The sequence below is a fragment of the Lygodium microphyllum genome, unplaced genomic scaffold (genome assembly GCF_053477565.2).
Source record: "Lygodium microphyllum isolate KBCC unplaced genomic scaffold, Lygodium_microphyllum_v1.1.10 scaffold_32, whole genome shotgun sequence".
NCBI lineage: Eukaryota > Viridiplantae > Streptophyta > Polypodiopsida > Schizaeales > Lygodiaceae > Lygodium > Lygodium microphyllum.
Window position 1 is genome coordinate 121,072 of NW_028229515.1, and position 17,558 is coordinate 138,629.

At 40.8% G+C, this 17,558-nt stretch overlaps 1 protein-coding gene across 1 annotated transcript; it reads right to left on the minus strand.

Moving 5' to 3' along the window:
• Positions 1-6,630: 6,630 nt before the first annotated feature.
• LOC148009214 (protein CYSTEINE-RICH TRANSMEMBRANE MODULE 13-like) lies at positions 6,631-13,031 on the minus strand. Its single transcript, XM_087673666.1, has 3 exons — positions 12,830-13,031; positions 7,144-7,312; positions 6,631-6,976 (listed from the first exon to the last, which is right to left on the minus strand). The coding sequence occupies exons 1-3, from the start codon at positions 12,876-12,878 to the stop codon at positions 6,931-6,933; spliced, it is 264 nt and encodes an 87-aa protein (XP_087529792.1). The 5' UTR covers positions 12,879-13,031; the 3' UTR covers positions 6,631-6,930.
• Between the last annotated feature and the right edge of the window lie 4,527 nt (positions 13,032-17,558).

The window sequence follows — 17,558 nt, forward strand, 5'->3', positions numbered from 1 at the left end:
CTTACATATGGATTGAAGTTATGCATTCATTTATAATGGACCCTTGCAAGCAATTGCTTCATAATCTCCATGAAATATAGCTCCATATTGCTTCATTACTTATAGCTGCTATTCCTTTCAAGAATTCTTTATTTTAAACTCCAGACTTTTAAATATTTTAATATAGTGATATATTTCACATTATATTGCATGAAATTATTATAAAAGCTACAAAAGAAATATTAAATCCACAAATGCATTTGCAAGTTAGTGAACTACTGTGCGGAAAGCAAAGGAACATATTTATTGCAAACATTAAATATCAATCTAGATGTCCATTGCCGGAGGGTAAAATGGGTATTCCCTAACAAACTCCTAGACTCCCTTGTGCAAATGTGCTAGCTCAATCAAACATGGAAGCATGTATTCCAAGACAATACTATTCAAAGACTCCCTTGTGAAAACGTGCTAGCTCAATCAAACATGGAAGCATGTTTCCAAAGACAATACTATTTCCTCAGTGAAGTAGGAAAGCATGTGTTTGACGAGGATGGTATCCATGGGATTTTTTTGAAATGTAAATGGATATGTAAAGGAGTAAGGTGGGTTACGATGTATCTTCTTTATGCTATCATTCACAAATAGTATCATTGTAGGGCTAAAGTGTGGCAAATCAATATCATCAAAACATTTTAGAAATTATGGCTTCACCATGACTCCTTACCGAATAATGAGTTACGAAAAAGAAATGCACTGGAGATATCACTTGCCTACAATCATCCATATTCACTTTAGAAGAAGACATAAAAGTGTGACATATTCTAAAGAATAAATGTGAAATTACTTACCGAAATCTGGATCCTTATGTCTCTTGCATATTTTTTCCTTCGAATATGTTTGGTATAATGCCTTCTCGCTGGAGGGGAAGTCGAGGAAGATAGGATATCTCTAGTACACCTCCTCATTCCATTGCTGCTCAATCTAGTGATCCTTATATATGAGCTACTCCTTCAAATGCACCTAATCTGTGCATTTTGTTGGCAAAGTTTGCAATATCCCCTTCTCCAATTACCTACACACGAACCTACCATTCAAATGTTCTATTACATATAGAGAACACATCGACAAGATACCATTGCAAATATGCTTCTATAGAAGGATACCAAGTTATGTTTATAGAGAAGTATCCACGTTGCTAACTTGCATGACTTTTGAGTCTCAATATCATCATATGGTTTGAAATTTTCTTTATCTCCTATGTGAACGAGACGAACAAATCTTTGTCCAGTTGAATGTTGTTATAGTTTCCTCATTAAAAATGTGTGTGTGTGTGTGAGAGAGAGAGAGAGAGTGTGTGTGTGTGTGTGTGTGAAGGGAGCTCTCTCGCTCAACCCTCGAGACCTACGAACTGCTTATTGGTCAAGCGTTTCAAGCCGAGCGCCATGGCTACCTCTCACATAGCCAACGCGCTCTCCCTACCTATGGGGTATAGTGAGTTTACCTTGATGCCTGATCGAGTACCCTCCTCTCCCATGCACACCGATAGCTCCACGATCCTCAATGCAAGCTCGAGCAACCTCAAATCCTCTTCGTCAAGCTCCATCCTCCATAGCCATGTGAGACAAGAGAAGAGAAGAGAAGAGATGAAGATGAAGAGAGGAGATGGGGAGCTTCTTCTCCTCAATCCCTCACTCTCACACACTCACTCCCTCACTCTCTCTCACTCCCTCACTCAAGCACACACAAGAAGGCAAGAAGAAGAGAAGAAGAAGAAGAAGCTTTTTACCACACACCAAGAATGAGAGTTTCCATTAACTTTTTGGCTTATATGCATGCCCTCTTTCCCTTGGGTGGTTATCCCCTTTTTACATGACCTAAGCCCTTTTTCCCTTTGCCCTAACTTCCTAACACAGTCCTACCACCCATCCATGGTTACAAATTGCACACAAGAGGGAGCCTGAAAATATTTTACAAAGATTTTGGTTGTGCCTTTATATTTAGAGGTGCGCCTTCTCACTTTTGGCTCTTTTGCAGCTTCCATGGCTACGCCTTGGACTCCTGCTAGTTGTTTCCATGCTTTTGGATTTTTTTTTGGTCCGTTTCCTCGTGAGGCACCTTTTCCTTTTTTTCGCCTTGCACTTTTTCTCTTGATGCATATTTTTTTGCTTTCTCTGCTCTACAGTAAACATTACCCCCTCCTAGCCGAGTGCCAGTCCCACGTCACTGCTAGGTGGTGAGTTGAATGGTAGTGATGGGGTAGCTAGGTGGCTTTTTGAGTTTTTATACAAGCCTTGGTTGAGGATGTGTTGGAGGGATTCATGCTTGGAATTAAAGATGGTGTTGGAGTGAGTCCCTCTGAGGAGCTAGTTGTGGTGGAGGTCTACCTTCGAAATGGATGATGGTGTTAAGGCAAAGTATTAACTTTCTTATAGTTCACACACACTCGGATCTTTCCACTCTTCTTCATGACTATCATGATCATCCGTGTGCGCTATTTTGTAGATAAATCTTGCCCTCATTAGCTTATTGATTTCCTCCTTCACGGCTTGGGTACATCGTTCTTTTATAAGCACCGCATCAAGGGCCATTGGTATGTTATGCGTCACCACTCTAGGATCCACTCCTTTGAGGTCATCTAAGGACCGGGCGAACACGTCCACATACTCTTGCAAGAGCGCAATGAGATTGGCCTCTTCCCCCTCGGCCAGGTCATCAGTTATAAACACAGGTCAAGGCTTCTCGCCTTCCCCTGCCAAGTTGACTTCCTTGACCTTGGTGGGCCCCTCGATCGGCTCACTCATCTGTCCTTTTCTTTTTGCCCCCAGTAGGATCAATATCTTGTCACCTTTCTTAAACTTTGTGAAACATTTTGGTAGGTCCTACGGTTTCTTCTGTTGTTTTGCCTCCAATTCCTTCGTCCGTCCTCTTCTTTCTTTCTTCAATCGTATGCGCCTCAAGTGGACTAGCAAGTTCCCCTTGGTGCATTTGTTGGTCCTAGGAAGTTGATGTATCTCTAGGTCACTCTCCGTACTAACCTCCAATTTGGAATTAAACTCGCAATCCTCACTAGAGAAGGGAGTCTCCCCTAGTGGTCGTATGTCAGTGGGCGCATCGTAATCTATTGCTTTAGACACCCGCGATCTTCATTGGCCAATTCTTCAAGACTCCAAATGGCCTAACTTTCATTCCGTTAGCTAGAGTGACGTTGAACCTAGCGGTTTCAACAGGCGGGTTTCCCCAAGCCTCAAAATATGTCTCAACACACTCACTCATGCCCTAGTATCTATGATTCCCTTCCGTGTTACGTCTCCTAGGGCTAGGATAGGCAAGACTGCATGCATCTCACTGCCTTCCCAAAAGGTGTTGACATGTAGTAACTTTGGCACTGAATGCAGTGTCAAGTTGGGTATCTGCGTGATTGCATTTATGTCATTTTATGTCCTTTTCCAGTGCACTTATGTGAAAAAAATCATTGTGGGGTGCATCTGCAAAATGATTATGTAATTCTAGCTATTCCCCTTTCTTGTCTACGACCTTGTATGGATCTAAGCATGGCCTTTGGTCACTCCTAAGGATTGTCCAAGGTCTATGCTACTCTCTATACCCTCCGTCAAGGTTGGTTTACCATATAAAGGTCAATTTTTGGCTCTAAGTTAAGTCGGTCTCTTGGCCATGCCGCTAGAGGTCACTTCTAGACTGTACAATTGCGATTTTCTCTGGTTTTTGGCTTCAATGAGTCGGGTTGGGTTTCTAGGGGTGCACTAGGATGTACCCTGACTGGTCTTGAGCTAGGCAAGTGGTCATGGTTTAGTGTTTTTGTGTTATGCCTTGGTGGTCCGATTCTGGGTGGTTCGATTCTGGGAGTCTAACGATCCGAGTCTAGCAACCGATCGAATGGTCCGATTGAATCGGGCTAGTCCGACTCAAAATTTTGGTCCGATTTTTCGTGTGGTCTGATTGTTCACTGGCCCGATCGAACCAAGTGATGTGATTGAGGCTGGTTCAAATGGATAAGTTGTCTGACTAGTTGATGGAGAGTCCAATCGGATGAGGTTGGCGACTGATCCCTGACTAGACCCGTCGAACTATTCGACTATCGCAATCGAATAACCCGACTGTCCAACACTGAGAGTCGCATAGCTGCAACTTGGTCCGAGTGGATAGCACGCAATGTACATTCTATCCATTATCCTAGGAATGGAACCAAAATCATGAGGCAACACTAGCTCAACATCCATTGACATGAATGGAACTCTTATTTTTTCAAGAATCTTCTACACTCAATCTCCTACCTCTCGCATGGGATGCTCCTCTTCCATTCTCTCCCTAAACCAAGTATGCTCTTCTTATCTCCAAGCAAGCACCACAAAAGCTCAACTCAAGGGAGAGGCAAGATGCTTACCAAATCCATAACTTCTCCCATTCTCCTCCCATTGCAGTCTAGATTGTTGAATGTAGACAGAGTGCCTCCCAATCCAAGTGTGGCCATTTATGGCTCTAATTTCGAAGTCCAATGACCTCAAGCTATGATCTCCCCTAATCACCCACTAGCAAGAAGAGAAGAGAAGGATGAACCTCCCTTTCTTTTATGCTCTCTCTCAATGGCTATGGTGGATGGAGAAGAGAGGACAAAAGACACTCTCCAAAATTAACACACAAGATTACACTCTTCTATTCATTTACAACCCAAAAATATCACCTTCATTTGTCATCCAAATAAACCTAAAACATGTATTGTCCAACCCATTGAGCAATCAAGTAGTTTACTTTGTGAGAGGAAGCTACAATAGGAACAATATCCACAAGCTACACAAGGACTTACAACTATGAAATCTAATAACCTATTCCATATAAATTATTCAAAATGTTGAACCATATATCTTAACTTGGAATGTCTATTAACTTCAAGGCTAACCTTTAAAGCATAGTTCATGTTGGAACCTTTTGCAGAGTGCATTAGCATCATGAAGTTCCTAAAGTTGACTCACTTTGAAGAGGCATCACAATAGTTACCAACCTTACAAATTAACTTATATTATGAACTTGAAAGACATCATTTCTTAACATGCGTCCATGCACGTTTGATCAATGCACCCTTACTACTACTAAGGGCAAGAACCCTCTCTCTCTCTCTCTCTCTCTCTCTCACATTAATGGGCATGGCTTACTTGCATTGATTCTCTCTAATCTTGCATCGATTCTCCCACATGATTCCCCATGTTGACCAAGCATTTGTAGGCTTCCATGCACGTTTGATCAATGCACCCTTAATATTGCTAAGGGCAAGAATATTCTCTCTCTCTCTCTCTCTCTCTCTCTCTCTCTCTCTCTCTCTCTCTCACATTAATGGACACGTCACACTTGCATTGATAGTCTCTTATCTTGCATCGATCCTCCCACATGTTTCCCCATGTTGACCAAGCATATGTAGGTTTTGTGAGCTAAAAGTTCAATGGAGGGCTTTATGGGTGACATATGTTTTCATTTAGTTTTCGCTTTCAAGGATGTGGGTGGATACACTCATTCCACTTCTACATGTATCACTAATCTCGGTTTTATCTTGAGACCTCAAAAAATTAACACAATATTGATATGTATGCATTTAAAGTGGTGCACAAGCACAAAATGTAGCAATCTTATACTTCAAACTATTGGAGTGAATGTATCAACAAGGTGGCACCCAAATAGTTTCAAACAGAACTTCCTGCTCCAATCTGCAAATGGAGATTCTTCTTCTTAAATGTGAATTCAATCTCATAGTTGTGCCCTTCAGTTCTTCAGTTTCAAGAGGGAAACAAAATGAATGATTAAAAGCAAATGCACAAATAGAAAAATGTATGAAAATGTCATTTTACCAAGCAATCAACCCCCTGGATCGAGACATCCACCACAGCTTCCAAAAAAGTTAATATAGTATTCTTGACATTTCTTTTATATGCCAGAATGGTGTTCAATTAACATGGTTACAACTAGAAATTTAGGAACATGGTAGTCAAGGGCCACATTTAGCCGCTAGATTTTGAAGGGTTTTTAAACATGGCTGGATAGTTAGGCCTTAAACTTTGAAAAATGCCCATACATAAAAGCATTTTTAACAACGGAGATTTAGACAAAAGGTTCCCACATGACACCTAAAACCAAAGTCCTTTACCGCATTTTGCCACATTTGCGAACTCTATGCCTGTCCATTGCAATAAATACAAAAACATACAGCATCCGAAACAAAAAAGGCCTTGGGATATAGTTGACTTATTCAGTTGGAAGCCCCATCTGCAGTATCCTCTCCTTTTAAAGTATCATCCTTACTTCAGGACACAATCTATGGCACCCACAACCTTATTCTCACATTCAGGTTTGTCCTCTCAAGTCTCTTGATCCTCGCATTTGAAACCGTCTACAGTTGTTTTGACTAACACAAAGCTCTCTCTTGGCTACCAATCCACACAGCGTGTAAACAAGACTTCACTGAAATGCTCCAATGGAAACTGATAACACGGGGTGAAGAACCATGCAATGAACACAGGAGTTTGAAAATTTCGCAGGCACATGCACACATGCAAACATGCCAAAAACATTGATTCACTGTACACTTGAGACTGATGAGACAAATGCCCTTTGCAAAGCAGAAACTTGAGACAGAGGGGTCACAGCTACAGAATAGAAGAGTTGAACATGAAGTATTCAAGAAAAGCTTACCAAGGTTGAAAAGCCTTGTAAAATAGACAGTTGTTCACAAAGTACAATAAGAAAATGGAAGTATGACACAAAGCCTTTAGCAATATTGATTGACATCGATACTGTTGGAATTCTGAATGGAATGACTTCATCCTTCTGTTGCCTAAGCAATAACAGTCACCAAGAGCAAGAACTGCAGGTTCTTGTGAAAAATCACCCAGCCATCACAAAAAAGATGCCCAAGACCACATTGTGTCACAGCACTCCTCTTAAATCTCAAAAACAGGCATCAAGTAAGCAGCAGCAGCATAATGCAGCCAGACTGCAACCACAACATTGACAAAGATGGCCAGTGTTAAAAGTCTGATGTGCCCTTGAATCAGCTTAAAAATTTTCTGTATGCACTGTATTCCATGATGCTGACGAATAGAAAGGTGAGTCATTAAGTTTGAGAAAATTTTATAAGAACAAGCAAAAAGAGCAGCTTACCAGCCCTCGAGAAAGCTTGGCCCACTGCTAGACTGCTGCTGTTGTTGATAACCCTGTGGTGGATAACCTTGTTGATAGCCCTGTGGTGGATACCCTTGTTGAGGATAGCCCTGAGGTGGATACCCCTGTGGAGGATAGCCCTGAGGTGGATAGCCCTGTGGTGGATAGCCTGCAGCAACAGAGCACAAAAAAGGAACTCAACATGTCAACTTAGAAACCTTTCATATTAAGCATCACAGTAATGATTCATTCCTAAGGGGTACAAGAATCATCATATTGGACATCACATGAGATTTCCGGGAAATACACAACATAAGGAGAGAGAAAGGGGAAAGCAGGGAAAGGAAGAAGAAAGATTTTTGGGGATATGTGTGTGTTTTTTGAGGGAGGAGGGGGTGGACACCAAATCAAACATGGAGGTGTCAATAAAAATCTAAGAAACATAAACACACATTATAGGGAAACCATGCAGCACCTGCAACCTCTAAATACAAGCCCAATGCATCCTTGATGCGAAACCCCAAAGCCAATCACAGCTGACCCTGGCTAAATCACAATTCAATGATTAGACAGGCCAAAAGGCACAACTGACAATTCAAACTTCATGGCCAGTAAAAGTAAAGAGCCAAATCTGTGGAGAATTTCAACTGAAACGGTGGGACATAATATAAAAATAAAAACTCCATCTAGAGGACTGGAAACTCAAGTTTAAAAAGGATGTTATGGTATTTGAGATTAGGCATGTATCCAATTCTTTTATTTTGTTTCGCTTATTTGCACTATTGGCATCATGATTGAAATTTGAGGGACTTGGCCCTCCTCATCTTAGTGTCTTTTTCCTGTGTGTCTGCTGTCAAGATCTTTTCCTTCAGTTGTCTTTTTGATTCTAGTGTGATAGCAAGTATCTGATACATGAGGGAAGGGGTAATTGCATGAAACATATGCGAATGTGCATGCGGCACATAATATCCTAAAATTCTGTTTCAGCCTGCTTAAGACACAACAGCCATTTTGGATGGAAACAGAAACTGCAAAACACCACTTTGGCTGGCTCCATTCTGCGATACATCCAGGTTTACCCAAAGAGTTTTTTGCCTACAGTCGCCTACTGCCTGCATCACATTTGCTCAAACTACCCCCTCCCTTTCTGCTCCTCTCTCTCTCTCTCTCACACACCCCCCCCCCCCCTTTTTTCTCTCTTTACAGACAGATTTTGGACCACTCTCTAGAGTCATGGATTTTACTGATCAGCAATGCCTTGACCTCTTCCTCCTTGAGATGCGACCACTTTGTGACACACTCCTTAGGAGCATAGCTCCAACACATCTAGGCCCTATCCAAAGGCAACTCACAGATTTCTTCATGAGGGAAACTCAGGAAGCTTCAGCAAAATTACAATCTCAATCCACACAAGGGAGGACCATCAAAGGCAGTCTAACACCACCATAGTCTACATATACACGAGGGACATTGATTGATTAATACATCCAGCTTGGCTGATCCAAACATCCTATATCCCAACACAGATGTCAACAGCACATCCATAGGCAGATACAAGAGATCATTGCTCGAACTAAAGCTAAGCCCTCTATACCCCCATGAGATTGAATCAACAAGAGCTCTCTTTATTAGCTAGAGTTCTATTTTTTACTCATAGCTTTTAGCTTTCTTCTCTTATTCATTTACATTTACACTACACAATACACTACTTTTCAAACAATTGTATCATCATACAAATGATTGTAACTGATGGTCTTATAGGTCATTTTGGCCTCTTGCAAACGTTAATATGTCATATCATTTCACACCCCCCCCCCAAAAAAAAAAAAACCTCTCTCTCTCTCTCTCTCTCTCTCTCTCTCTCTCTCTCTCTCTCGCGGCCCGCCTTGAAGCTTCGAGCTTCCAATTGGAAAGATAGAAGATGATGACAGCTGGAAAGAATCTGTACAGTGGAATGATGATCACCACAGCACGAAGGAAGAGAAGGCTGGCCACAATTATGGGCAAAATATAGGCTCAAAGGACTGACAGTCACAAAGAGTGCCAAGGGTCCAAATGTCCTCACCAAACTTTGGTAGAGGCTCACAACCAAGAGATGGACATAGAGGAAGACAAGTAACAAGTAATAACATGTCTCCTAACATCCCCTCCCAAATCCTAGGTGTGGTGGCTAAAGGCCAAAGAAAGAATGGAACACCAAAAGGGAACAACTTACACATACAGAAACTCAAATCCCATGAACAACCTCTGAAGAAAGATGCAAGGCTGGTTTGCAATCAGTAAGAATTAGGGCATGCATGGCTGCCTTAGGATGCATGTGTGCATGTTTCAATAATGTAGCTGTAAATTCAGTGAGTAGACAGCCAATTGGACAGTATCTAGAGGTCTACAAAGGGGCTGAATTACGTTCAATAGCAAAATACTCAATTTTTGGCTCTCTAGGAACCAAATCAAGGCACAAATTGAGGACTTGGGTTGCTGGTTGCATAGGACGGGAAGTTGTTCCAGAATTTTGAGGGATTGAACCTTAATTTGCTGGAACAAGAGGACATTTCAATTGACAAAACTAGGAGGAATTTCGAGTTCTCAGTTTGGTCTTTCCAATTTTAGAGCTTTCACCTTAAGGGCGATCTAGCCCAAAGTGGTAAAGTGCTGAATTTCTTTTAATTATATTTTTAAGTATTGATCACTTCTTTTTATCAATTGTAATCATGATTCCGCCACCCTTCTCACAAAGTAAGGTTGGCTATATTATCCCCTCTGAAAAGGATTGGGGGTCCAAGGGAACTACCAAAGGAGATGGTGGGAGATGGGAAGGAACCTGTGAGGTGGAAGGTAGTCTATAAAGAATGGGTGAGGCAAAGGGGCGATGTTGAGAGGACCCTGCTCGAGAGAAATAGAATTAAAAGAATGCAGCCAATAAAGCTCGCGCTCTTGAAAATATGTCCAAAGAATGGGTTCTAAAGTAGCATCCTCCATTAACACCACATCTTCGATGAAGATAACCCAGATATCGGATCAAGTAACCCCATAAACCAAGAGGAGAGGAGATTGAAGCCCAAATCTACAACATGCAAGAGAACCCTTGCTATGGAGCTCAGATGAGGACAACTGGGAAGTAGCAACATGATGCTCACACCACTAATAGGCACTCATGATATGCCACCTAACAATGACAAAGAGCCGTGAGTCAATTACACACGAATGTCATACAACCGGATGCACCACTATCCACAAGTCAAGGCTTCTTGGACACTGATAAGCTCTTTGGAAAGATAGACTTGCTATTATTCTACTTCATCTCTCTCCTTTTAGCTCCCACAATTTGGCTCTAGCAAAAATTGCAGGTTTCAATCTTGGAGAATGTGTTTATAGCATGCATGGGAGTCAAGGCAGCAACCAATCTTTTCAACTTAGCAAGGGGATCAACTAGGCAGCTCCAAAACTCCATGGTATAGCTGTTGCTATTGACTAAAAATCTATTTAGGACAAGTTATAATGGCACTATATGCTGAGACCTTCTCTTCTCCTTTGAGATCTCAACCATCATGAACTTTCTATGCAGTTTTATCACAAAAAAAAGAGTGTTTTTCATAGTTTTATCACAAGAAATCCCTCTATTTATGAGAGGAGAATTAGGTGTTTTCATAATTAAGGTTTACTACCCTTTGGATGCCTAAAGGTCAAGTAGGCACGCTAGCTCTATCCTTCACACTTGGACAAAGGTGAGTGTCTTACTAGTAGCACTTCTCCTTGGCATGTGAGGTCCTCCCATAGTGAGGGAACTTGGAAAACCCCTTACATTTTTCCTCATAGTCAAACTTTTAGTCTAATGATGACTCGAATTTGATACTCTTTCCTTTCTTCCTCTTTTGACCTTTCCCAAATGAATTAGCAACAAAAGCACAATTGACTCTACCTCCTCCTCCTAAACTTGTCTTCTCATGATGCGCATCCTACTCAGTATCATCTCTAATTTAATACTTTCCTCTCTTCTTCTTTTACCTTTCTCGGATGGATTAACAACAAAAGCACAACTGCCAATCACTCTACTTGTTCCACCTAAACTTGTTTCCTCGCATGATGCACATCCTACTCATTAGCATCATCGGCACTAACTCCTAGGTGATGGTATCCGATGCACATGAGGTGAGGAGGTTGGCATAGAAAACACAATACTTAGGACAAGGAGATCTGACAAGAGTGTCACAACCATGTTCTAAGATTGGATGGTCTTGATAAGAGATGCTAACCTAATTGGAAATCTCCTCCATCTTATTAATATGGTCCTTCATGGTGGTGGAAATATGAGATAAATAATTGTCTTTACCTCATCTCAAGGATCATCCAATGACCCAAATGTCTTGACCTAGAATAGAGAAGACAATTGGGTCCAAACTTCACTAGCAATGCAGATGCATGTGACATGGATATTGAGAGAATCCACTTCTAATAAAGGGTAAAGTTAGGAAGGATAGACACTTGCACTTGTGGTGCCATGAGGGTGAGACAAGGAATGTCTCTAAACAAGAAGGGGGAAGAGGAAAATGACAAAGAGAGGCTGGTCACATTTCGCATCTTGATCGCATCACAATCATGTCACTATGCAAGTCGATCGTCACAATTGCATTGATCCTCACCACAATCCTACAATCTCAACGGTCTTTGCAAATATTCTCACAATCTTGGCTTGTCCCCTATAGTTGCCATGCTTGAGAAGACCTCATTTGAGGTCTACTATGAGAATAATCCCTTTATTGCTAAGTTTTGAGTTTGTGGATGTGATGGCTATGTTCATGTGCCAAAAGATAAGAGGGGACAGTTATTGCCAAATCCAAGCAGCATATATTTATCGACTATAGTGAGCAGACCAAAGGCTATTATCTCTTTGGCCCTAACTTGTGAAAGGCGGTGGTGATTCTAATGTTTCATGAGGATTACTCCTCTCCTACGTCTCTTTGCCCTCAGATGAAGTATCATCTAGTGGATCCTCTTCCCACAACTCTTAGAACTTCCCTTGTGCAAAGATTATGAGACATCAGACATGAGCATAGGATCCCCTTATCCTTTTAAGGATGTTTAGAATAAGTTAACCCAACAAAAGACCATACCATCAGTTCTTGACTCTGATGGCCACGGCACAAAAGCCCACGATATCTACGCTCTAGCACTGATGATGACAATTGATCAGCGAATCTGTATGCTTGTCAAACGACATGTGAGATTTGGAGAAGGTGAGAGATATGCAAGAGCATTAAATCAATTCATATATCTGACAAACTGTGACAGAGTTGCCACGTGACATCTTGAGACGTGACAAGTATTACATTGCGGAACAGAAGAACATCAAAGCTTCAAAGCGAATAATATGCCAACAACCACTCATAAAATCAAACATCAAATTACAGAGAACTACGCAATCCTCATGGGTGATCGATCCTGACTATCCTTGCTTTCAGGAATGGGGGGAATCCTGAGGGAAGATTTCTGGGTGCCAGATCAACCGCCTTCAGCAATCTGGCCGTTAATCATCGTGAATAACTCTAAAACGGACTGGCAGATGACCTTGCCGTATTATATACACAATAGAACACACACAACAATCCAGGACTCTGTGTGTGTGTGTGTGTGTGTGTGCGCGCGCGCACGCCCATGTGTGCGTGTGTAAAACAGAAAGAACGCAGACCTTGAGAAGGCGGAACCATGACAGGCTTGGGATCCTGGTAGTAACTCATATTGCTCGTCGATGAACGATCCTCTCTCTCTCTGTATTTTTTTCTGTAAGCCTAATTTTGAGAAAAGTAAAGAAGGGAAAGGGGGCAATTTGGAGAGAGAGAGAGAGAGAGGCGACTTGCCAAGAGCGCCCTGCCCAAGTCGGTTAACGTTATGCGCTTAGGATACGTCCTCCACGGCTTTAAGCCTGAAACACAAGCATCTCTCGAGAGTCCGCGTCACGCCAAACTCTTCCTTATGTTTGTCGATGTCTAAGGTTGGTTACACACCAAGTGATGGATGGTCAAACCCCTCCATCACTTGGGATACGTCCTCCACGGCTTTAAGCCTGAATGCGCTTAGGATACGTCCTCCACGGCTTTAAGCCTGAAACACAAGCATCTCTCGAGAGTCCGCGTCACGCCAAACTCTTCCTTATGTTTGTCGATGTCTAAGGTTGGTTACACACCAAGTGATGGATGGTCAAACCCCTCCAAAAGTATGGGCATGCACTTTTTGAAGTTGGGAATGGACATAGGCGTCATACCTTTACACACTAAATAGATACAATTTATTAAAAATAAAAAAGAATAAACTTATAAAAAAAATTATTGGTTGCAAATGCAAAAAGTGCTCCCTTGTCTGTCACTTTACAAAGTGGGCGGGGAATTCACTTGTTTAGCAGGTAAACAATAGGTCATGTCCTCTCCAGTGTGTAAAATACTGCAAACGCCCAACCCTTAAATAAGTGTTTTGATTGGTTAAAGTTTACAAAGTGGGTGTCTCTTATTTGGTGTATAACCAGCCTAAGCAAGTATCCATTGTCACACAACAACATGTAACCCTCAAGCTAAGGGGACTTTCCTATTGTCCCTTTTCGAGACTCATCAAGATCAATGATAGAGATAGTCATGCATTTTGTAACTATTGTTAAATAAGCAAAAGTTATCCGACTCTTCCTAATCGTTTCAGATTTCCAATTGTTTGTTGGGTGAGAACATGAAGGTCCAATGTATCATGTTGTTAGGCAAAGGGGCTACGAGAAGGTGCTCTAAGCTAATAGCCTCGAACGCTCTTGGGTCTAGTTATCCTCCCTCGATCTAGCAAAATGGTTCCAAGCTGCTTGGCCTCAAGGGTACCCATGTCTCCTATGTGCCCCTTTGGTGGAAGAAGTGAGGAAACAAATAAGCACCTATTATGAGATTGCAAGCATATCTCCCCTCTTTGGAGAGCCCTTAAGAAATGGCTCAATGGAGCTAATCTAAAGACATCCTTTGGGTTCATTGTTGCCTTCTTTGGTGACAAAGGCACTCTAGACATGGCGACCTAGAAACTAATTAGTTTGTTAGCGTTGCCACCCTCAAGCTAATATGGACTAAGAGAAATGATGTAGTCTTCCAAAGATCCACCACCCTTGATAGCTCTCAACTAACTGTCTCCTTAAAATATGAACTTGTAGCCATTTTGGTCCACCCAAAGTCTTGGTCCTAGATCTATAAGCTCTTCTTAAAGAAACTATCAACCTTGGCTTAGCCACGTTGCATCCATAGTGATGACGTAATCCCCCCCTCCTTTTTTTAAACCTCTAAATTATATAGACACCACATTATTATTATTTTAAATATCCCAAGCCTCATTATCCATCTATCTCTATTATCTATTGTCACACACCCACATGTAACCCTTGTGCTAATAGAATGCTCCTAGACCTAAACTCCTTACAACTAGCAAAATGCTCCCAAGCCTCAATGTCCCAAATTCACAAGGAACTTGTAGTTGCTAGTAACATGTGTGTTAAATATCTGTAGATAAAGTGATATTATTTTAAAACAAGCCAAAGTTCCAACCACTATGTATTACATTTGTGTGTGCATGCATGTGTGTGCACGTGTGCACGCATGCATGCACACAATAGGGCCCAATATTGTTGCCACTTCAAACCCCTTACTATGAATTAGATTTTCTATGGACTTTAGATCCCAAGAGAACACTAAAACAAATGAGAAGGAAGTTGTTAAGGTCTTGTTTGTTGGTGCAAGCAATGCTTTTTGCCCCTTTGCTAGTAGCTCATTTTGTTATTTTCCTTGTTGGTGGTGCGCAGATCGGACGCAGGTAGCTCACGTAGTGAATTCCCAAAGGTCCCCAAGAACAAAGCACTCTACTTTTTAGCACAAAAACCAATGTAAAAACAAGCACGACATGAGACAAGAGACAAATTGGGTTGAATCTCCCCCATGCCTTGTGTGAGCGCTTCACAAAGCATGTATTTAATGTATATTTCCAATCTTTTTGCTCAAAAATAGCCCAATTACAAAAATATGACAAGCTTTTAGCTTTTGAGTTTGCTTTCTACCAAAAATAGGAAAATAAAGCTAATGGACGGTGCCCAAAGAGTCTGGCACGCCCAATCTCAATGTCCAAATAAAAATAACATATCCAGGCGCATAAGCGCATACAAAATAATAATAAATAATCGATGTCTCTATAGACATAATCAAAATATAGGCGTGGCGCCTATCAAAATATAGTCCAAAGGTCGAAAACCCGCTAGACTCCAATGCTTTCCTCCGCCACTGCTGCTATCTCTACACATCAACTGAAGCATTCACAATCGTTAGTAAAATAACACAATTAAACCGACAAAAGTGAATACCTAGCAGTCTTCAGCTACATAAATAAATCAACTGGTTAGAAATAAATCCTAACCTTAATTTATTACGAGTGCGCACTCTAAACTCATAAACGTTTATTAATTTAATATGCATTTTGCGGAATCACCCGCTATGGAATCACCCATGTACACACTAAATTAATGAAATGCCCGAAAAGGACAGGTGTCCCCATCAACTTCTCGCACAAAGAATCCTCTTTGCGTATGAGCCCCGGTTATCTAAGTTTACGGAATCCACCGTAAAACCTCACGGAATCCACCGTGGAATATGCCTCCTGGCATCATACCCCCGGGGTGGGATAGCAATTGACCTCAATTGCTATTAGCTCAATGTGGAGCTAACAGAGTGGGGAAAGCATTTAGGTCTCTAGCGTGCATCCATTGTGCTTCTTCTACAGGATGGTTCTTAAATTTCACGAGATATCTAGAGTACCTTCGGCCAGTTCTAGTGGTCATGTAGTCAGTGTCTATAATGGCTTCTGGTTCAAGTATTTCAGTCTCTTCTTCTAATAAAGGTGGGTTTTCATAGACAGGGTGGATAGGTAATTGTCCTCTAAATGGTCTCAATAAACTAATATGAAAGGTATTATGAATTTTCCAATGTGATGGCAGTTCTAACTTGAATGCATTGTCATTAATCTTATGAATGATTCTAAATGGTCCGTAGAATCTAGGGGCTAATTTGACAACTGGATGTCTATCTACACTTTGCAGTCTACGCTTTTCTATTCTAAGCCAAACATAATCATCAACTTTGAAATTCATGGCTTGTCTTTTCTTGTTGGCTTGTTTAGTATATGATTGTTGGGCTTTAGCAATCATATCCTTTACTTCATCAAAAATAGTGTTATGCATAACAGCAATATCATCGGCACTTTGTATTCTATTAGACAAAGATGCAACAGGTGTAGATAATCTATGTCCATAAATAACTTCAAAAGGTGCTTTCTTTGTAGATGTGTGCGGTGTATTGTTATATGCAAACTGTAATAAATGTAAGTGAGTATCCCATGTCTGAGGTTTAGAGATAGTGTATGCACGTAAAAGATCTAGAATAGTGCTATTTGTGGCTTCTGTTTGTCCATTTGTTTCTGGATGAAATGCAGATGAAAAATCAATCTTTGTGCCTAGATTTGCAAACAGTGTAATCCAGAAATTATTACAAAATCTAGAATCTCTATCTGAAATAATCACTTTCGGCAATCCATGGTTAGTAAAAACAGTTTTAAAAAATAACTGTGCTGCTTGTGATGCTGTTAAAGTTTTCTTACATGCAATGAAATATGCTTGCTTACTAAATCTATCTACAATTGTCCAAATCATGTCATGGTTAGATTTAGTATTTGGTAAGCCAGTAATGAAATCCATATATATATGTTCCCAAGGTTTAGATGGAATAGATAAAGGCATTAATAACCCATACTGTTTACCATGATGTCTTTTTATTCTTTGACAAATCAGACATTCGGAAACAAAATTAGACACATCTGCATCCATATGCGGCCAATAAAAATCTTCAGTTAACATGCGTAATGTAGAAATGATACCTCTATGACCTTGATATGGGGGACAATGAATTTCATTTAAAACAAAAGATCGGAATGGAATAGTAACACACAGTCTCTTTTCAAAGAACATGAATCCATCATTATATGACAATGAATCAACAGGAATGAAATTATTTTGAACTAATTTTTGCCAATCAGAATGAAAAGTAATATCCTGGTGATATGTGTCTTTCATAGCAATCAAAGAATCAAAAGATATGATAGAAATGTTATGAATTGCAGGTCTTCTACTCAATGCATCGGCAACTACATTTTCTTTTCCAGGTTGGTATTGAATGATAGGATGGAAACTTTGAATGAATGAAGCCCATTTGATATGACGGTCAGAAATTTGGGGTTGGCTGAGTAGATGTCTAATGCTTTGCTGGTCGGTCTTTATCATGAATTCTGAACCCATTAAATAATGCTTCCATTGTTTTAATGCTTGAACAACTGCTAAGAGTTCCTTGTCATAGGTGGAATAT